Here is a 21,905-nt window from a genome sequence, read left to right as displayed (position 1 = left end):
ACTCAACACAGACATTTACTATAAACCGACTGACTCCCACAGCTATCTAGATTACACCTCCTCCCACCCTGCCCCCTGTAAAAACGCCATCCCATATTCCCAATTCCTCTGCCTCTGCTCCCAGGAGGACCAATTCCACTACCGAACAATTCAAGTGGCCTTCTTCAAAAACCGCGATTTCCCCTCCAATGTGGTCGATGACGCTCTCCACTGCATCTCCGCCACTTCCCACACCTCCACCCTTGAACCCCACCCCTCCAATCGCCACCAGGACAGAACCCCACTAGTCCTCACCTTCCACCCCACCAACCTCCAGATACATCGTATCATCCTCCGTCATTTCTGCCACCTCCAGACAGACCCCACCACTAGGGATATATTTCCTTCTCCACCCCTATCAGCATTCAGGAGAGACCACTCCCTCTGCGACTCCCTCGTCAAGTCCACACCCCCCACCAACCCAACCTCCACTCCCATCCCCTTCCCCTGCAACCGCAAGTGCAAAACTTGCGCCCACACCTCCCTCCAAGGCCCCAATGGATCCTTCTATATCCGTCGCAAATTCACCTGCACCTCCACACACACACCATTTACTGTATCCGCTGCACCCGATGTGGTCTCCTCTACATTGGGGAGACAGGCTGCCTACTGGCGGAACATTTCCAGGATCACCTCTGGGACACCTGCACCAACCAACCCAATCGCCCCATGGCTGAACCCTCCATCCACACGGGATGAATTTAGATTTCTCCAGTTTCCTCATTTCCTCTCCCCCCACCTTATCTCAGTCCCAACCCTCTGATTCAGCACCGCCCTCTTGATGTGCAATCTTCTTCCCACCCTCTCTCCGGCCTATCACCCTCACCTCCTTCCACCTATTGTATTCCCAGCACCCCTCCCCCCCAAATTCCCTCCCCCCTACTTTTTATCCTTAGCCTGCTTGACACACCAGCCTCATTCCTGAAGGGCTTATGCCCGAAATGTCGATTCTCCTGCTCCTCGGATACTGCGTTTTCCCAGCACATTTTTCAACAGAGAAAGGGACCACTCTAGACTTGTACTAGGGAATAAGCCTAGCTAAGTGATTGAAATTTCAGTGGGGGAGCATTTTGGAATAGTGAACATAATTCAGTGAGTTTTAAGATAGTTATGGAGAAGGTCCTCAGGTGGAAGTGTAATTGGGGAAGGTTAATTACAACAGTATTTGGCAGTAACTGGAGAAATTAGATTTGAGGGCATCTGTTTGAGGGTAAATCAACATTTGACATGCAAGAATCTTTTGAAGACCAGTTGATCAGAATTCAGGACCAGCATGTTCTTGCGAGGATAAAAGAAATATGGCAAGATTTAGAAAACACTGATGACGAGATATTGAAAGATTAGTCAAAAAGAAAAGGAAATAAGATTTAGGAAACTGAAATCAGACAAGAGCCTTGAAATATAATGGAAACAGGAAAGAATTAAAATTTAGAATTAGGATGGCTAAAAGGGGCCAATGTCCTTAACAAGTAGGATTAAGGAGAATACAGAAGCATTTTATACATTTATAAAGGAGCAAGTGGGTTGCTATGGAAACAATAAGTCCAGGGAGAGAATTTATGCTTTATGTCAGTGGTCATTCATGAAAACTTGGCATCAATATTCCATAAGGAGGACATGGATGATGGTAAGATTAGAGAAGGGTATGTTGATATTCTAGGGCACGTTAACATTAAAAAAAGGTGGTACTGGGGAGTCTTGAGAAACAAAATCGAACCTAATGGGATCTATCCCAGGGTAGAGAGGGAGGCAAGGCAAGGCAGGAGATTGCTGGGACCTTCAGAGATCTTGATATTCTCTTTAGTCACAAGAGGTTCCAGAAGACTGGAGAATAGCCAATGCTGTTCCTTTAAGAGGGCAACAGGGATAGCCCAGGAAATTATAGGCTGTTCAGTCTCGTCGTTGGTAAATTCAAGATTTTAGTGACAGGTTTACTTGTATTACTGAAAGAATGGACTCAGCACAGATAGTCAACTAAGATAGAGATGGTTTTGTATAGTGGGGAGTGGCCTTGTCTCAAACTTTTTATTTTAAAAGAGGGTTTTGACAAAGTGATAAAGATGATTGATGACACTAGGGCAGTGGATGTTGTCTAAACAGACTTTACTAAAGCATTACAAGGTCCCTCACAATAGGCTGGTCCAAAAGATTAAGTCATGTGGGATCCAGTGAGTTGTTAAGTTGGATATAAATTGGCTTGGTGGTTGTGGAGGGGTGCTTTTCTGATTCGAAGTCTGTGACCAGAAATGTTGAGAGGATCAGTGCAGAGACTCCTGTTGTTTCTAATTTCATATAAACGATTTGGATGAATATGTATGTGGAACAAGCAAGTTTGTAAACAAGACAAACATTGGAGTTGTAGATAGGAAGGAATGTTGTCAAAAGGATGCATCAGGATATTGATCAGTTGGAAAGTTGGGTGGAGAAATGGCAGACAGAATTTGATCTGGACAAGAGTGAAGCAATGCATTTTGGGAGATTAAATGCAAAACAAAGGTATACTCAATAGCAGCACCCTTAGGAGTATTGATATACAGAGGGATCATGGAATCCATGTCCTGAAAATGGCAACACAGGAGGATAAGATGGTAAAGAAGGCATAGTCAGTCAGGCCACAGCTTTGCCTGCCTCTTCATCTTCCACAGTTACACTGGCACCATCCCCCACCTTTTCCTTTGGTAGATTGATGACTGTATCAGCTCCCATGAGGAGGTTGAACACCAACTTCATAAACACCATCCACCCTGACCTCAAGTTCACCTGGACCATCTCACAGCTCCTTCCTGCACCTGTCCATCTCCATTTCCAGTGAGACTCACCTGACATCTATTTCAAACCCACTGACTCAGCTATCTGAACTACACCTCCTCCCACCCACTAAAAACACTATCCCTTACTCCCAATTCCTCTGCCTCCACTGTATCTGCTCCCAAGAGAAGCAATTTCACTCCAGAACACACCAAATGGCCTCCTATTTCAAAGACCATAATTTCCCCTCCCACACAAACAACGTCCTCCAGTGCATCTCCTCCACTGAACCCCATCCTTCAAACTGCAATAAGGATAGAACTCCCTTTGCCCTCATCTTCCACCCTACTCATCTCCAGCTAATGCATTGTATCCTCCACCATTTCCACTACCTACAAATCAGACCCCAACACCAGCAATATATTTCCCTCCCACCCTTACTGGCATTCTGTAGAGACCACTGCCTCCGCAACTCCCTAGTTAGGTCCAAGGCCAACCTACCCTCCACTTCTAGCACCTCCTGTTGCCACCACAAGAGGTGTAAAACCTGCACCCACACCTCCACCCTCACCTTCATCCAAGGCCCCAAAGGATCCTTCCACATTGAAACACCACATCTAATGTGTCCATTGCTTGATGTGGTCTCCTCTACATTGGAGGGACAGGATGCCAACTCATGTAATGTTTCAGATAACATCACTGGGACACACACCAAACCACCCCATCACCTTGTGGCTGACCACTTCCACCCCACCCCCTCCAAGGTCTTTCAAGTTCTGGGCTGCCTCCCCTGCCAAATCCAAGCCACCTGATGACTGGAAGAACGCCTCATGTTCTGCCTTAGAACCCTCCAACCACATGGCATTAATGTCGACTTCACCAGTTTCTAAATCTCTCCTCTTCCCACCTCATCCCATGTCCAACCCTCCAACTCAGCACCGCCCTAACTGTCCATCTTCCTTCCGACCTATCTGCTCCACCCTCCCTTCGGATCTATCCCTCACCAACTATCACCGTCTCAGCTACCTCACCCCCCTATTTATCACCTAGTCCCCTTCAACCCCCCTCAAGAACTTTCCAAATGAAGGGCTTATACCCTAACTGTCGATTCTCCTGCTCTGGTGCTGCCAGACCTGCTGTGCTTTCCCTGTGCCAAACTCCAACTGATCTCCAGCATCTGCAGTTCTCACTTTCTCCTATTAAGTTGAGTAATCACATTACAGCTTTATACAGCTGTAATTACACCATATTGACTATTATTTGCCATTCTGATCACCCCACTATTGCATGGATGTGGAGGCTTTAGAGGGTGCAAAAGAAGTTTTCCAGGACATCTTTTTATGGATAAAATAATCCTTGCTTTCACTGATTGTCAGAGGCTGATAAAATCTGATGGACAGGGTGGTACGAGAGAGTGTGGTGCTGGAAAAGTCAATGTCTGAGGAGCAGGAGAATGGACGTTGGGGCTCATGCCCGAAACATTGTTTCTCCTGCTCCTCTGATGCTGCCTGACCTGCTGCACTTTTCTAGCGCCACACAACTCTGGTCTCCAGCATCTGCAGTACTCACTTTCTCCTCCCAGACACAATGGATAGTCAGAATTGGTTTTCCAGATGAAACTGTCAGACTGTGAGGAATAGTTTTATGGGAGAGGTGGAAAATTTAATGATGGGCAGCATGGTGGCTCAGTGGTTAGCATTGTTGAGTTACAGTGCCAGGTATCTAGGTTCGATTCCAGCCTCGTGTGACTGTGTGGAATTTGCACTGTAGGGATACTATAAATGTCGTGTGAGGCTAGATTTTAAAAATGCAGAGAGTGGTGGATGCTTGGAACATGCTGCCATTAACAGTGTTTAAAAGGCACTTGAACATGAAGTGAATGTTGACCATGTGCAGGCAGAAAGGATCAGTATATAATAGTATCAAAGTTAGCACAGATATGATTGGTTAAATGGCTTCTTCCTGTGCTATATTGTTCTATGTTCACTGAGGTTATTCAGTTCTGCTGAATTTATATTATCACTCAAATGAAAATAAAAAGATTGCTACTTGCATGTTGGCAAAACAACAGTTCAATAATACACTAGTCCCATAGTAACTTACAGGAAATGGTATGCCACAGTTCAGTCAACTAGAGATAACTTCAATCCATCATGTACTACAAAAGAAATATTCTGCAGCAAAACAAGGTTAACATTACATCCAGATGGTACCTGAATAGTCTAAATGGTATTTACCAGAGTTTTGGGAGGAGTTTTTACAGTGTCAAAGATGCCACTTGTCTTGCCACCAGGTGGATTCCTCCGTTGCTTTAGATCTGGTGTTTCAGTGGTAGCAGTTCCAAAGATTCCACTGCTCTTTCCACCTAGAAAAAACAAGAATAAAAACTGGACAGGATAAACAACAGGAACTAGGCAATAAAAAAGCACTTCCATAATAGTCAAGCATATCTTAAGCACCAAAAAGCAAACAAACAAGCTGGAATCAAGGAAAACATTCCCTTACTGGGTGATCAGTCACACAGTATCAAAAGCAATAGTGTTTGACCAGGCAACAAGTTACTTCAAAAGGTAGTTCTCAGAGACTCATCTCTGATTGGAATTAGTTGCACTTAGTTTGGTATCTGGTAGCATTTGCACACAGGTTTGTCTCATGTTCCTAGTGACCACCGGAGGGAAGAATATCTCAGGACAGGAAGGAAGCAGAACAGGCTTGATATTTGTGCATTAATGCAAACAACAATACATCAATAAAAACTTCAAAATGCCCAAAAGACAAATTGTACACAAAAGAACATATGAAACAGTAGACAGTTGCTCAAACTTGTTCCACTTTCAGTGAGATCATGGCTGATGTGTCTCAATTCCTTATGAATTAGCAGAATGTACAGTAAACTGACTACAAAAGTCATTCAGACAAGGGTAGTTTTAAAAGGATGGTGCTGAGACCAGTTGTCCAACATTTAACCAAAAACTTTGGACTTCTGAAATGGAAGCAAGATTTAATTAATACAGGGCTGGACTACATCAAAACACAAGATGCTGGTAAGCATGAAGAATAGACATGGAATTGGCAAAAAGTAAATAAGCATAGATCGTGCATTTTGATAGAAAGAATAAGTGGCCACCTAATCCTTAGAAAAACCTGTTCAAAAGATTGGCCCTAACAAAAAATATTTACCTAGTGTGGCATTAAGGAGCTCTAGCAATATTGAATTAAATAACTGACTGGTTGGAGCTTATCTTGCACAAAATATTGTCAAGATCACTGGAGTTCCACAAGGGGGTGTCCTAAACCCAATAACCTTCAACTACTTAAATTCCTGACTTTTACGAAGTGTTGAATGCATAGTGTTCAGTAGAATTTGCAAATCCTCATATCAAAGCAGTCCATGTCAACATGCAGAAAACAAATTCAAGCTTGAGCTGATCAGCAAGCAACATTTGCACTTCAGTGCCTGACAATATTAAAAAGGAGAATCTAACACTTTCCCCATTACATTTGGCAACATTAGCACCACTGAATCCCCACTATTAAGATCCAAGAGGTTAGCATGGACCAGAAACGGATTTGAAATAGAAAAATATTATGGCAATAGAGCAATTTGGAAGTCAAGAATTCTGGGCAGGAAACGCTGCTGACTTCCCAAGGTCTATCTACCATCCATAAGGTGGCAGTCAGGGGTGTATTAGTTTGCTGTTGCTACACTATTAGGGACAAAAAAACTGCAGATGCTGGAATCCAAGGTAGACAAGCAGGAAGGTGGAAGAACACAGCAAGCCAGGCAGCATCAGGAGGCAGAGATGTCAACATTTCAGGTTGAATCAGGACTGAGGGTGGGTATAAGGGGAGCTGCAGATAAGGGAGGTGTGGGTAGAGGGGTGGAACGTAAGGTAATGATAGGTGAAGACAAGTAGAGAGGATACAGCATGGTTGTTCAATGGGTGGAATGAATCCAGTTGGTGGCTAGAAGGAAGGGTTGGTCAGAGGAATGGAAGGGAGGGGTGCTGGAAACAGAGTCAATGAATAGTCCCTTGCCCAGACACTTTCCACCTACATCTTCAACACTAACCACACCTTCCATCTCTTCAGTAACTTGCAATTCCCTGGCCCCCAGTACTTGATCTTCACTAGGAATATGCAGTCTTTATGTGTGGCCTTCAGGCCCTCAGCATCTTCCCCTCAAAACAGACCCATCCAGTCCTCCACCAACACCCTCCTCTGCCTTGCTGAACTCGTCCTCACCCTCAATAACTTAACCTTCAACTAGAGGGGGTGGCAATGGGGTCTCTGATAGGTAGGCGTAGCTAGGGCCTCTTTGTTGGCTACATCGAACAGTCCCTCTTCAGTACCTACATAGGCACTGTGCCCCAACTCTTCTGCCATTACATCCTTGACTATAACAGCACAGTACCTTGCATCCAGGCTGAACTAGAGCAGTACAGACTTCATCCACAACTTCCACCTGACCTTTAAATTCACATGGTCTCACACCTCCCTTCCCTTTCTTGATCTCTCCATTTCCATCTCTGGTGGCAGTCTACAGAGACTTACTATAAACTGATAGACTCACATAACTATCTGGACTACACCCCTCCCACCTAGTATAGAACATAGAAGTGCAGTACAGTCCTTCGGGCTTCGATGTTGTGTCTTCCCAATTCCTCCACTGCATCTGGTCTGACTGGAAGACATTCCACTCGCAAGCATCTCAAATGTCCACTTATTTTGAACATGCTTTTCCCTCTGTCATCCAGACCTCCACTGCTCTACCACCCCACTAGTCTCTGCATCCAAATGCATTATCTTTAAACACTTCTGCCAACTCCAACTGGATGCCACCACCAAGAACATCTTCCCTTCCCTATCCCTCTCTGCCTTCCACAAAGACCATTTCCTTTCACCAATCCTTGGTTCATACCACTCTCCAGCAACCCCAAGAAACCCAGTATCTTCCGCTGCACCTGTAAAAGATGTAAAACCTGTCAGGATACCCCTCCCCTCCAAATAGGGCCCCAAACAGTCCTTCCATGTGAAAGAGTTTCACCTGCCTCTCCAACCTAGTTTAGTGTGTCAGGTGCTCCTGATGTGGTCCACTCTAAATTGCAGAGACCAAACTTAAACTAAGGGCATGTTTTGCTAAGCATCTCAGCCAGGCCCACAAGGGCTGACCTGACCTCCTAGTAACTACCCATTTCAATTCACCTTCCCATTCCCCTCCAACAGAACTATCCTTGGCTTCCTCCACTGCCAGTGAGCCAGACCGTAAATTGGAGGGAAACCTCATCTACCGCCTAGGCAACCTCCAGCCCAGAGGACTCCGTTCTCCAATTTCAAAGTCTGCCCCCGGCTCCATATCTCTGACTGACCCTTCCTTCCAGCCACCAATTGGATACATTCCTCCCAGCGACCAACCAGGCCATACCCTCTGTTCACCTATCCCTACCTGACCACTCTGCCCTTCTCCCCACCCCCACTGCAGAAGAAAGGTTACACTCAACGTTGACTTCATCTACTGATACTGATTGAATTGCTAGGATCCTCCAGCCTCCTGCTTGTCTGTGCACGATCAGGGAGCAGTGAATGGTTGCTAATGTATTCCAAGGCAGCCACATCTGGCCAAGTGTCTGCAGCTTGAGGAGCTCCAGCTCAGGGTTAGAGCACTTAACGTTAAGCTGCAGACACTGATATAGCAACTATGAGTGTTATTTGCGTGCATACAGAAGTCAATTAAACACATTTGGATAGGGTCATCTGATTTAGTCAGTGGTCAGGCATAAGAGAGTGTGACTGCAAATGGATCAGGGTTGGGGCTATGGGATCAAGTTATGAGAGAAAAAAAAGATAATTTAAAAAGAAAACCAGGTAATACAACAGGGTGGTGATTTGGATCATTGTAACAGTGTGGCAGGATAAGGCAAAACAAAACTTGACTGCATCAATTGTTAAGACCAAAAATGGTATATAATACATTTGTAAAACAAGTCTTTTGGGGCTTTAGTTTTGGTACATGCACAAAAAACAATTCACCTGTTTTGTACAACTAGAAATAAATGCATATTAACAGAGATCCATTAGAGAGACATGCCTGCAAGATGACAAAGGTTGAGACCTGAATATTCAGGAGGAAGTGGTGAAGTAGCTCTAAAGGTTACATTAGTACAATTGCAAGAGATTACCTTAGCTCTAGGAGGAGAGAAGGTGTAGATAAAGGTCAGGTGTTACTTATGAAAGTAGCTTATAAATTCCTTAACAGTGGTTGTACCGTAGAATAGATTAGTAGAAATTGGATGTGTAAGAAAGGTTAAAAGCTATGGTGACTATTTTACATACTGATTGCACAAAGTGTCAAAAGGTAGCCTGGAAGGAGACTTCTTCAACTGTATTCAGGGCAATGAACAATAAGACAAGTAATCAGCATCCTCTTTGTAAAGAAAACACAAGTGACACCAGTCATAACATGGTAGAATTTCACCTGGAGATTGTAGGAGAGAAGCCCTAGTCTAAGACAAATATTTTAAAATCTGAAAAAATGATAAAAAAAGGCGATTAAAGTAGAGCTCACGGACAGGAATTGGGAAATTAGGTTAAAAAATAAGCAATTGGAGCTGCAGTGACAGACCTTTGTGATAGAACTCAAAGTCTGAAAAAAAAAGACAAGTCATCCATAGCAAAATAGGATGTCATGGACAGTATCAAACTGAGAAATTCAGTACTGTACTTGTGTAGTTTGTGTTAGGATTAGTGGTAAGTCAGGACATTACAAGTTCTGAAAGTCTCCAAGGAATGACAAAAAGTAAAGTTTGAGAAACCTAGCATTGTGGAAAATTTGGACAGAGTAATAATGCAAATGTTGGTCCTCCAGAGAGGACATCTAAAGGATTCACCATGAAGAACAAAGGAATGGCAGAGGCATTGAACAGGTATTTTGAGTTTGACCACTGTAAAGTAGAAGACTTAGAATAATCGCCAAAGCATGTTGCCTCCCTGGTGCCAGGATCAAGGATGTCTCAGAAGGTGCAGAATGCTCTCAAGTGACCAGCAAAAAGTCATTGTACACACTGGAACCAGCAAAAAAGGAAGGGAAAAAGATGAGATTCTGAAGGGAGAATATAGAGTGTTAGGCAGGAATTTAAAAAAGGAGATCCTCAAGATTACTCCCGGTGCTGCAAGCTAGTGAGGGTAGGAATAGGAGGATAGAGCAGATGAATGCATGGCTGAGGAGCTGGTGTATGGGATTCACATTTTTGGATCATTGGAATCTCTTTTGGGGTAGAAGTGACCTGTACAAGAAGGACGGATTGCACCTGAATTGGTAGGGGCCAAATATACTGGCATGGAGATTTGCTAGAGCTGCTCAGGTGGATTAAAACTTGTAAGGTCAGGGGTGGGACCCAGGAAGATAACAAGGAAAGAGATCAATCCGAGACTGGTACAGTTGAGAACAGAAGCAAGTCTAACAGTCAGGGCAGACAGGGACTAAGTAGAGAACAAGGAAGAACTGATAAATTAAACTGCATTTATTTCAATGCAAGAGGCCTAACAGGGATGAACTCAGGGCATGGTTAGGAACATGGGACTGGGATATCATCGCAGTTACAGAAACATGGCTCAGGGATGGGCAGGACTGGCAACTTAATGTTCCAGGAAACAAATGCTACAGGAAGGACAGAAAGGGAGGGGGTGGGGGGGGGGGGGGGCTTTTTTGATGAGGGATAGCATTACAGCTGTGCTGAGGGAGGATATTCCCAGAAATACATCCAGGGAAGTTATTTGCGTGGAACTGAGAAATAAGAAAGGGTGATCACCTTATTGGGATTATATTATAGACCCCCTAATACTCGGCAGGAAATTGAGAAAAACTTGTAAGGAGATCTCAGCTATTTGTAAGAATAATAGGGTGGTTATGGTAGGGGATTTTAACTTTCCAGACTGGGACTGCCATAGTGTTAAGGGTTTAGATGGAGGAATTTGTTAAGTGTGTACACGAAGATTTTGAGCCAGTGTGTGGATGTACCTACAAGAGAAGATACAAAACTTGACCTACACTTGGGAAATAAGGCAGGGCAGGTGACTGAGGTGTCGGGTGGAGGGAACTTTGGGGACAGCGACCATAATTCTATTAGATTTAAAATAGTGATGGAAAAGGATGGACTAGATCTAAAGGTTGAAGTTCTAAATTGGAGGATGGCTAATTTTGATGGTAATAGACAAGAACTTTCAAAAGCTAATTGGGAGCAGATGTTCACACGTAAAGGGACAGCTGGAAAATGGGAAGCCTTCAGAAATGAGAGAGAGTCCAGAGACAGTATATTCCTGTTAGGGTGACAAGAAAGGCTGAATGACTAAAGAAATTGTGATTTGGTTAAGAAACAGGAGGAAGCATATGTCAGGTATAGACAAGATAGATCAAGTGAATCCTTAGAGTAGTAAGGCAGTAGGAATATACTTCAGAGGGAAATTAGGAGGGCAAAAGATAACTTTGGCAATTAGGACTAAAGAGATTCCAAAGGGATTTTACAAATACATTAAGGACAAAAGGGTAACTAGGAAGCAAATAGGGCCCTTCAAAAGATTAGCAAGGCAGCCTTTGTGTGGAGCGAAGGAGATGGTGGAGATACTAAATGAGTATTTTGCATTAGTATTTACTGTGGAAAAGGATATGGAAGATATAGACTGTAGGGAAATAGATGGTGACATCTTGCAAAATGTCCAGATTACAGAGGAGGAAATGCTGGATGTCTTGAAACGGTTAAAGGTGGATAAATCCCCAGGACCTGATCAGGTTTACCCTAGAACTCTGTGGGAAGCGAGGGAAGGGACTGCTGGGCCCCTTGCTGATATATGTATCAATAGTCACAGGTGAGGTGCTGGCCGACTGGGGGTTGGCTAATGTGGTACCCTTATTTAAGAAAGGAGATAAGGAGAAGCCAGGGACCTATAGACCAGTGAGCCTGACATCAGTGGTTGCCAAGTTGTTGGAGGGAATCCTGAGGGACAGGATGTATTTGGAAAGGCAAGGGCTGGTTAGGGATAGTCAGCATAGCTTTGTGTGGGGGAAATCATGCCTCACAAGCTTGATTGAGTTTTTTTAAAGTAACAGACGATTGATGAGGGCAGAGTGGTGGAAGTGATAGATATGGACTTCAGTAAGAGTCGACAAAGTTCCCTATGGGAGACACGGTTAGATCTCATGGAATATAGGGAGAACTAGCCATTTGGATATAGAATGGGTTCAAAGGTAGAAGACAGGTGGTGGTGGTGGAGGCTTGTTTTTCAGATTGGAGGCCTGTGACCAGTGGAGTAACACAAGGGTCTGTGCTGGGTCCACTAGTTTTTGTCATTTATATAAATGATTTGGATGTGAGCATAAGAGGTATGGTTCATAAGTTTGCAGATGACACCAAAATTGGAGGTGTAGTGGACGACAAAGGAGGTGACCTCAGATTACAATGGGATCTTGATCAGACAGGGCAATGGGCTGAGAAGTGGCAGATGGAGTTTAATTTAAATAAATGAAAGGCGGTACATTTTGGAAAAGCAAATCTTAGCAGGACGTATACACTTAATGGCAAGATCCTAGGGAGTGTTGCTGAACAAAGAGACCTTGGAGGGCAGGTTCATAGCTCCTTGAAAGTGGAGTCGCAGGGAGATAGGATAGTGAAGGTGGCATTTGGCATGCTTTTCTTTATTGATCAGAGTATGGAGTACAGGCGTTGGGAGGTCATGTTGCGATTGTATAGGACATTGGTTAGGCCACTTCTGGAATACTGCATGCAATTCTGGTCTCCATTCTATCGGAACTTTAAAGGGTTCAGAAAAGATTTACAAGAATGTTGCCAGGGTTGGAGGATTTGAGCTATAGGGAGAGGTTGAATAGGCTGGGGCTGATTCCCCTGGAGTGTCGGAGGCAGAGGAGTGACCTTATAGAGCTTTATAGGACCTAAGGGGCAACGTTCTCACACAGAGGGTGGTACATGTATGGAATGAGTTGCCAGAGGAAATGGTGGAGGTTAGTACAATTGCAACATTTAAAAGGCATCTGGATAGGTATATGAATTGGAAGGTTGAGGGATATGGGCCAGGTACTGGCAGTTGGGACTAGATTGGTTGGGATATCTGGTCAACATGGACGAGGTGGACCGAAAGGTCTGTTTCTGTGCTGTATCTCTCTATGACTAACTCATAGAACGGGACTTATCACTACTACAGAGATACTAGGAAAATATTGACTTGATGGCCGTCAAGTCCCAGGACCTGATGGCATGCATCCTCTGATTTTAAAAATGAACACAAAGCTAATAGCAGAAGTGGATATAATCATCCAAACTTCTTGAGATTTCTTCTAGAAGGCTCCCAGTGGTTTGGAAATCAGCAAATATGACATGTTCATTCAAGAGGAGAAAAAATAATAGCAGGAATAAATAAAAAATCAGACTGCAGATGCTGAAATCTGAAATTAAAACTGGAGAAATGCAACAGGTCTGGTAGCTTCTTTGGAGAAAGAAACAGAGTTAATGTTTTAAATTCAATGACTCTTCAAACTCCAAATGTTTGAACAGCCTTTGAACATGAAATGTTAACTCCGTTTCTCTACACAGATGCTGCAAGATCTGCTAAGTTTCTCCAGCAATTTGCATTTACTACACCAAGAAACTATAAACCGGTCAGCTAAACATCTGACAGATAAGTTACGAGAAATAAATCAGGTGGTTATAGCAGAACCATTTAGAAAATAGTAAATGGGATTGGTTAGAGTCTGTGGTTGAGAAAGTGTTTGATTCATTTCTTTAAAAAGACTGGTTAGGATGTGGGTGTCACTGGCTAGGCCAGTATTTATTGCTTTGAGAATAGGGTACTGACTGCTTTAATCTCTGAAATCCACGTGGTACAAGTAGACCAACAGTGCTCTTTAGAAAGAATTCTAGGATTTTGAAAACAACAGTGAATGAATGGCAAAGTAGTTCCACATAGGACTAGTGTCAGGTTTCAAGTAGGTTTGAGTTCAGAGTAGAGAAGTCATGCTTCATTATGTAGAAGCTTGGTTTGACCACATCTGGAGTAGTGAGCACAATCTTAGTCTTATCTCAGGAAGAATACAACTGCCAGAATGCAAGGTACGTTCACCAGACATGTTTTAGGAAGACAGGACTGAGCGAGGAAGAGAGAGTGGCCAGCTGGGCCTATATTCTTAGCATTTTGAACAAGAAATGAACATATTGAAACTTTCTAAATATTTAGAAGAGGACAGACAGTAGATGTAGGCTAGATGTTTCCCAGATTGTTGAGTCTAGAATCAGGTGCACAATTTGAAAATAAGGGAGTTGCCACTTAGGTAAGAGGAGAGACCTTTTAAAACTCAAAGGGTTAGGAAACTTTGTTTCCACAGCTCTGATCGGGAATTCCAGTGTCTAGGTTCAGGTACAGATCAATAGATTTCAGATTTCTGGTGGTGTACAATTTATGGGGGATAGGGTTTATAAAAGGCTTTGAAGTGTTCAAACAGCCATGATTACACTGAATGGAAGGGCAAGCTGAATGGTCTACTCCTGTTTGTAAGTTTCTACTTTCCGAATTTATTCTGGTTCTGGTTCTGGTTCTCCATTCTATCAGAACTTTAAAGGGTTCAGAAAAGATTTACAAGGATGTTGTCAATTTATTTTGCCAAATCACTTAACCAATCACTGAAATCTTGACAACAATTGCCCACCTATCTTTGTGTCATCAGCAAAATTTGGTTATATACATTCTGTGCTTCCATCCAAGTTATTGGTGGATTTTAATAAAATTGGTCTCAGTATCCTATATGAACCCCACACCAGCTTCTGGTCACATTTTCGACAGGAAAAACCATGTAATAACTAATACAAAAGATAGTTTAAAGTTTTGACTTCGAAGCTGATTTTATACACTACAATCTCAGTTTACCAAACAGGCCTCATTTCAACTCCAAATCCAACTTCCTCCATACTTTTTCAAATCTGTAGATTACAGAAAGTGGAGGATCATGACAAATGCATGTACAATTTGGTACGTGGGCCCTCCACCATCAGGTGTAATTCTCACTCAAGAAAAATTCTTAAAGAGAAGAGGACTATTGTCAACATGTAAGGTAGAAATTCAATAATCTGGCATTTCAGCCAGCCATTAGAAACTCTGAGCCCAGCAAATTTTGCAGCTGGCTTGACCACCCAACTTCTTTAGAGGACCATTTAATTCTCAGTTTCACAGTCACACCTGTTCAGATAATGCAGCTTTCTATAAAAAGGCTTTCAATGCTTTCTTTTTCCTTGGTCAAGGATGAATCTCAGTTTGGTTGACAGGAACCTCAAGCAAGCCTGATCTATTTCAGATCATTCTGTTCTCACCCCTTTATTTCCTCCCAGATTCACAATAGGTTGTTCACAGAAATCAATTATTATGGTGCAGGAGGCAGTCATTTGGCCCATGCCTTCACCAGCTCTTCAAACAAACATCATTATGCCTGTATCTCGTGCTCCCCAACTCCACCCATACACTATTTTATTAAAATAATCAAAAGCCCTCTAATGCTTCAGTTGAACCTGTCTCCATACTACAATTACATAGCCTAACTACTCAAAGTTTCCCCCTTCGCATCATCCTTGCTTCTGTTATTTAATCTGTCCTGCCTTGTACCCCATCACAAACTTCCTTTTTGATCTTATCCCTCATTACTCCACTCAACTATTTAAAATCTATTATATTTATCTTTTCAGTTGATGGCGAGTCAATCTGAAAAGTTAAATTCCCCCCCCAATGGATTCTGCCTGACTCACGGTTTCCAGCATTTTTATTTTTAATTTCAGATTTCCAGTATCTGCAATATTTTGCTTTTGCATTATATACTGTACTGCACCTGGTGGATTGCTTCTTCTAGCCACAGGCTGGTTTTCTACTGGTGGTCCAAAGATATTCGATGCAGTCTTGTTTGAACGAGGATGCACCGGTTTAACATTTTCCTCCACCCCAAATGAGATACTGGATCCACCACCAGGAGGCTGCAACACTCTGCTTGCAAAATGAAAAACAAACTTCTGTGAACCTTAAACCCGCACAACATCAAAATCAGCTCTTGAATACTCCAAAGGGTATCGGTATTCAGCCAATCGTCCAAAACAAAGATGTCACATTACATTTAGCATCTTGAAAAACAAAGGACACTATTAAAGAAAGCCTTTTCACAATGACAGATCACATCTTCAGTGTTCTACACATTAGACTTCCATATAAAAAAAGAACCCAGGACAAAACATTTTTGCTTGTGCTGTTCAAAAGATTTAAACTAACTTGTAGGGGAGTACATAGAAAAATAAGTTCACAAGGAATTGGGAGAGAAGGAAGTTCTAGAAATATTTAAATAGGAAGGCACAAAGAGTCAGATTGAGAGAGGTTAAATTAAGTTTACAAGACATGTGCAAGTATGTAAAGTTACTTACTAAGGTTGCTGAACTGCAGGCACAACCAACCACAAGGGAATATATTGTTCAGCAATAGTGGCTGAAAGCCAAGGGAGCAGGACTGCACAGGAGCTGTCAATTTGACTTCAGTGATGGGGAAAACTTCTCGAAACAGTAATTTAGAACAAAATTAATAGTCTCAGATAAATTCATGTAAACTAAAGAAAGCCATTATTGATTTCTTAATGTAAAATGTATTTAACTACCTTATTGAAATCTTTGAAGTAACAGAGGGTCAAGAAGGGCAGTGACTTTGATGTGGAAGACATTGAGTTTAACATCTTAACCACTCTCCATGTCAGAGATTGTGATGGAAGCAACATGGGGTTTTCAACAGAAAACATTTTCTGAGCTGCAGGGAAACAAGGGGGCATGGAACTAGACATGGTGCTCTTGTAGAGAACCACAGATGCAATGGCCTTCTCAGTGCTGTAACCATTCTATGGTTGCAACTATATTAAAGTATATTTTGTGTCACTGTTGTAAAGACTGGAATAGCTATCATAACAGCATTTTGGGCCAGACAGTATGAGAGATTGGAAGCTAGTACAAAAAATGAGCTCTACTCAAAGAGTCAAATTATCTCCAATCTCCTTCTGTATCATAATAATTCTGACTCTTCATTCATGACATATGGGCACTGTACTGTCCAAGTCCTGCTGTATGTTGGGACAAAGCTTATTATGAGAAGTCCCAACAGAACTGAAAATTGAAGCAAGGCAAATCTCAGGACAACAGTAAGAAGTGACTTATTAAACCACTGAAGTCCACCTGAAAATCCTCCCAAATGCTCTGTCAAAGAGTTCAAAGACTTTGAACCAGCAACAAATAAATGGCAATGAAGTTCCAAGTCAGAAACGTACAAAATTTGGAGGAGAACTTGAAGGTGGTTAGCCTATGCTATCCAAGAAGGCTTTTTAAGTAGCTGCAGTATATTGTGTTGATGCTACATTCTACAGCCAGACAGCAACAGTGGTGAATAGCTAGGTGGCAGATGGGCACCTATGAAGAGGCTACTTGAATTGTGTTAGGCTTTGGCATAATTACAACTACACTCACCCAAACAAGTGATGCATTTTTTTCCTGCCTCTTGACCGGTGTCATAGGACAATCACAGAAAAACCACAAAGGAGTCAGGTGGAGAGTCACAGCACAACTCCTAACCTCTGATCAGTTCCTGCATTCATTTAATCATACAGTCAGATGTATGGGTCCAACTCATCCATGCCGATCAGATATCCCAACCCAATCTAGTCACACCTGCCAGCACCCAGCCCACATTCCAGCAAACCCTTCCTATTCATATAGCCATTCAGATGCCCTTTAAGTGTTGCAATTGTACCAGCCTCCACCACTTCCTCTGGCAGCTCATTCCATACACGTAACACCCTCTGCATGAAAAAGTTGCCCCTCAGGTCTTTTTTGTATCTTTCCGCTTTCACCCTAAACCTATGCCCTCTAGTTCTGGACTCCGACCCCAGAGAAGAGACTTTGTCTATTTATCCTGTCCGTGCCCCTCATGATTTTATAAGCCTCTATAAGGTCACCCCTCAGCCTCCGACACTCCATGGAAAACAGCCCCAGCCTATTCAACCTTTCCCTGAAGCTCAAATCCCCCAACCCTGGCAACATTCTTGTAAATCTTTTCTGAACCCTTTCAAGTTTCACAACATCTTTCCAATTAGGAGACCAGAACTGCACACAATATTCCAACAGTGGCCTAACCAATGTTCTGTACAGCTGCAACATGACCTCCCAACTCATATAGTCAATGCTCTGACCAATAAAGAAAAACATACCAAACGCCTTCTTCACTATCCTACCTACCTGCGACTCTACTTTCAAGGAGCTATGAACATGCACTGCAAGGTCTCTTGTTCAGCAACACTCCACTCCCTAGGACCTTACCATTAAGTGTGCAAGTCCTAAGATTTTCGTTCCCAAAATGCAACACCTCGCATTTATCTAAATTAAAACGCCATCTGCCACTCCGTAGCCCATTGGCTCATCTAATCAAGATCCCGTTGTAATCTGAGGTAACCTTCTTCGCTGTCCTCTCCACCAGGTTTTGACTACTGTAGGTCCATTTCTTGCCAATGGTAAGAATTGCAATATCAAAAGTGGGGACTAGTCTAAGGATTAGCCATTGAATGTAAAAAGATGGAATGAAATTCTTAGTCATTGCCTGGTTTTGAGAAATTGTTGAATATTTCTCAGTCCAAGCTAGAAACTAGCCCAACTTGCATGATGCCAGATTGCTTCCCAAAGTTGGGAATCAAACTGAATATGGGGAAATCAGATAACATGGCCACTTTTAATCTTCTTTTGATAGTAAGGTCAACAGTTGGGCCTCAAGCACTGTCCTGACAGTGAATGACTACTAAACCAAAACTATCTGGTTACTGATATTTTTAAAGTAGATATTATGACACTTCTTGAACAGGTGAAACTTGAATCCAGGCCTTCTGATCCAGAAATGGGTCAATACCACTGTGCCACAAGAACACTTACTATTAGGTCATATGCTTGGTCAGCATCCAACCAGTGAAGAGTTCTTCCACTATTGGCCACAGATTTCCTTAGACCTCAAAAACTTACTTTAGCTCCTTGATGAGAAAGGCAGTCATGCTCAACTCAAATTCACTTCTTCCACCCACACTTGGACAAATATAACAAGTTTTGAAACAGAGCAATCCTGAGAATCCAAACTGAACTGACATTTTTAGTCAGTCTCAGCTGTTGCTCGATTTGCAGAAGACATTACTCATGGTGAGGAATTTCTGCCATGGATTACGTAACTAGCCAACCCAATTCTCAAATTGGTAGGTATCGGAGAATGTGGGAAGAGGTGTCCAAGATAGGGGGAATTCTGAGTTCAGGATTTGCTTCCTTTTCTTTGTTTCACTGCCACATTAAGACTAGATGCAGGTAAAGCCTGCCTAATTGCGCACAGCCAGTTTTAAGGGTAGCCAGCACAGATTTCCATCTTCAGAAACACTACATTTGCAACCAAAGCATTGGGAAACACCCATCTTTCTTATTTTGTTTTCCTTTAATATTACAGAAACCAAATGAATCAATCCAGCCTTGAATAGTAAAAACTAATGGCCACCTCAGTTAATCATTTAATTCTCCATTCAAAGTCACAAGAAAACACTTATCGATTAAAAGATTCCTATATGACAGGCATTTTAGACAAAAGTATATTTAAAATGAATGGCCATTATTGACAGAGACAACAGGCAAATGCCCAACCACACCCTCTACTTTGCAGCAGCAGTATTTCATGTTCCAGACTAACACCAGAGGCTGAGCATTCAATCTAAATTGTGACATATCTGCAACATATGCACATGTATATGTGAAGACAAATATATAAGCAAGCTCATCAGACTGCAAATAAAGATGGATTGAGGTCCCCAGTGCTTGCGCATGGCTCAGGCAACATCAAGGAGAAAGAGGACTGCAGATGCTGGAGATCAGAGCTGAAAATGTGTTGCTGGAAAAGCGCATCAGGTCAGGCAGTATCCAAGGAACAGGAGAATCGACGTTTCGGGCATAAGCCCTTCTTCAGAATGCCCGAAACATCGATTCTCCTGTTCCTTGGATGCTGCCTGACCCTGCTGCGCTTTTCCAGCAACACATTTTCAACTCAGGCAACATCAAGCCAGACAAAGGGTTACATCCAAACAAACAGCCTCCTCTTTGCACACAGATAGTCTGTGCATTTCAATACAAGATCATGGTACAATTTTCAGGCCAGTTTAAACATCTGAAATTAGCCTTAACTATCATTACCTTCTGCTCTTATAAGAGGTTGAGGTTCCTGCCACTGATCAATGGCACCGAAACAGGTAAGTATTGAAGAACTATAGAAAGATAGCTGAAGACTGCCAACTTCCTTTGATTAAGAGTGAATGAAAGACCCACCCATGGTTCTGATTAAGATTATTTCACAAGGACAGATATCATTTTACCCTTTGTAACAACATGCAATATTGCTGACTTTGTCATTCAAAGTCCCCTGGAATTTCTGATTCACCAATGTACAACTGGAACAACCAAGACCAATAACGAGACCTTTGGAGGCATTCCAAGATGTACAGACCATCATAACCATGCAGCTGTCTTTTTACACTTACCCAAACCCTTAGTAACCAAAGAATACTGCTCAAAGAGATAAAACAAAGGGCTCGTTTTGGCCAATTAAAACATTGCTGCAGCACTGTATCAAGATGCGCTGGCATCCTGTAGTAGCTGGCAGTGGACTCATCCATTATGTCCACTGTCTAATGTGAAGTGACAGAAACTCGCATGCACTGCGCCTGCTTCAGACAACCAAGGAGCAATAAAAAACGCCCATACATCACAGGAGCCACTGATGCCAAGAGGGGCAACACCCAAAGCTTCAGATCCTACCCCGGGGGGGAAAGAATAGTGTGGGTGGGCGGTGGCAGCGGTGGAGATGTCCAGAAAGGCAGCACGTCAGGTTGGAAACCTTGTGGTAAGGGTTGGGAGGCTAGTGGTGGTAAGGTACAACTTGCCCAGTTGCGAAAGGCAATAGTTCACGGTGTGGACTTTAAGGAGACAACACTCAAAAGGTAAAGACCTTCCCTGAGGGCCGGGGGGGGGGGGGGGGGGAAGAGGGTGGGGGAGGGGGGAATACCTCAGGATATAGATTCTGTCCCAGGCTGACAGGACAAGAAACAACTGCCAAGGGTTCCGACCCTCTCCGCGGCAGGAGGAGACTGAGGCAGTATTCTCCCATCTCTCCCCTGAGCCCAGATCCCAGCCTGAACACCAAACCCAGTCCTTTGTCTCAACGATTCACATCGAACCGGGCGGGGGGCTCCCGCGGTGGAAATGCTGCCGCCGCCCCTCAACACCCCGTCTGTTATAACGGCATGTAACGGTCCCCGGAATACCTGGAGCTGCTACGGCCTGTGGAGTCCAGGCCTTGGTATGTAGTGGTTGTAGTCATTTCAGACGCCGGTTATTGCCGTTTCCCCCACTTCTTGCAGTCCGTAACTATAAAAGCAACGGCTTCGAACTCCTCAGTCTCTCGCGGCGAATCCGAGTACTCGCTGCCGTTTTATTTATAAACCGGCAGGTAAACCCCGCCCTTGCTGATTGTCCATTGGTACAAATCCCGGACATCTCTACCGCCCATTGGTAACCATGACAAACGACCCCAATGCCATTGGCGAAAGGAGCTGCCAATCACGCCCAGAAGGCGGAATGTCTCCACTGAGTGACACATTCAGCGGGCTTTGTTTGAGTTGAGGTGACGTAATGCAAGAGCCAAGCCAGAGGCAAAGGAGGGGCAAAGCTAGTCGTGAGCAGTTAAAATTGGGGGGGAAAGGGCAAAACTGGAAGGAAGAGTGAAACTAAAAGGAGATAAAATTCGATGAAAGAGGGCAAAACAGGGACAGAGGTTGGTTGAAAACAAAGCAGCGCTATTAATCGCGCAACCCAGATAGGGAACCCCACTATCACTTGTATCCAACGCTTAAAGAGGAGATGAGATAAGGCTGCAAGAAATGGCGAGATATTTCTCCTTAGAAATATACAAAATAGGAGCATAAGTAGATCATCAGCGATATGAATAAAAGAAATATCCAAATATACAGCAATGCTGAC

At 43.2% G+C, this 21,905-nt stretch overlaps 1 protein-coding gene across 2 annotated transcripts in view; it reads right to left on the bottom strand.

The window, feature by feature from the left end:
• The window catches only part of jpt1b (Jupiter microtubule associated homolog 1b), a 39,805-nt gene extending 18,457 nt beyond the window's left edge, over positions 1-21,348 (bottom strand). The window contains exons 1-3 of one of the 2 annotated variants that reach the window (XM_043714541.2): positions 21,191-21,348; positions 15,665-15,819; positions 5,025-5,152 (exon numbers count right to left, since the gene is read on the bottom strand). In XM_043714541.2, coding sequence (XP_043570476.1) covers positions 5,025-5,152; positions 15,665-15,819; positions 21,191-21,246 — 339 coding nt within the window. In that variant the 5' untranslated portion in view covers positions 21,247-21,348. The remainder of the gene's footprint in view (positions 1-5,024; positions 5,153-15,664; positions 15,820-21,190) is intronic. The other variant, XM_043714542.2, reaches the window with a different exon arrangement.
• Between the last annotated feature and the right edge of the window lie 557 nt (positions 21,349-21,905).

This window comes from Chiloscyllium plagiosum, unplaced genomic scaffold (assembly GCF_037043375.1).
Source record: "Chiloscyllium plagiosum isolate Xiang-an unplaced genomic scaffold, Cpla_swu_hap1 HiC_scaffold_25, whole genome shotgun sequence".
Classification (NCBI taxonomy): domain Eukaryota; kingdom Metazoa; phylum Chordata; class Chondrichthyes; order Orectolobiformes; family Hemiscylliidae; genus Chiloscyllium; species Chiloscyllium plagiosum.
The sequence above is the reverse complement of the archived record's forward strand: the minus strand, read 5'-3'. Positions and strand labels throughout refer to the sequence as shown.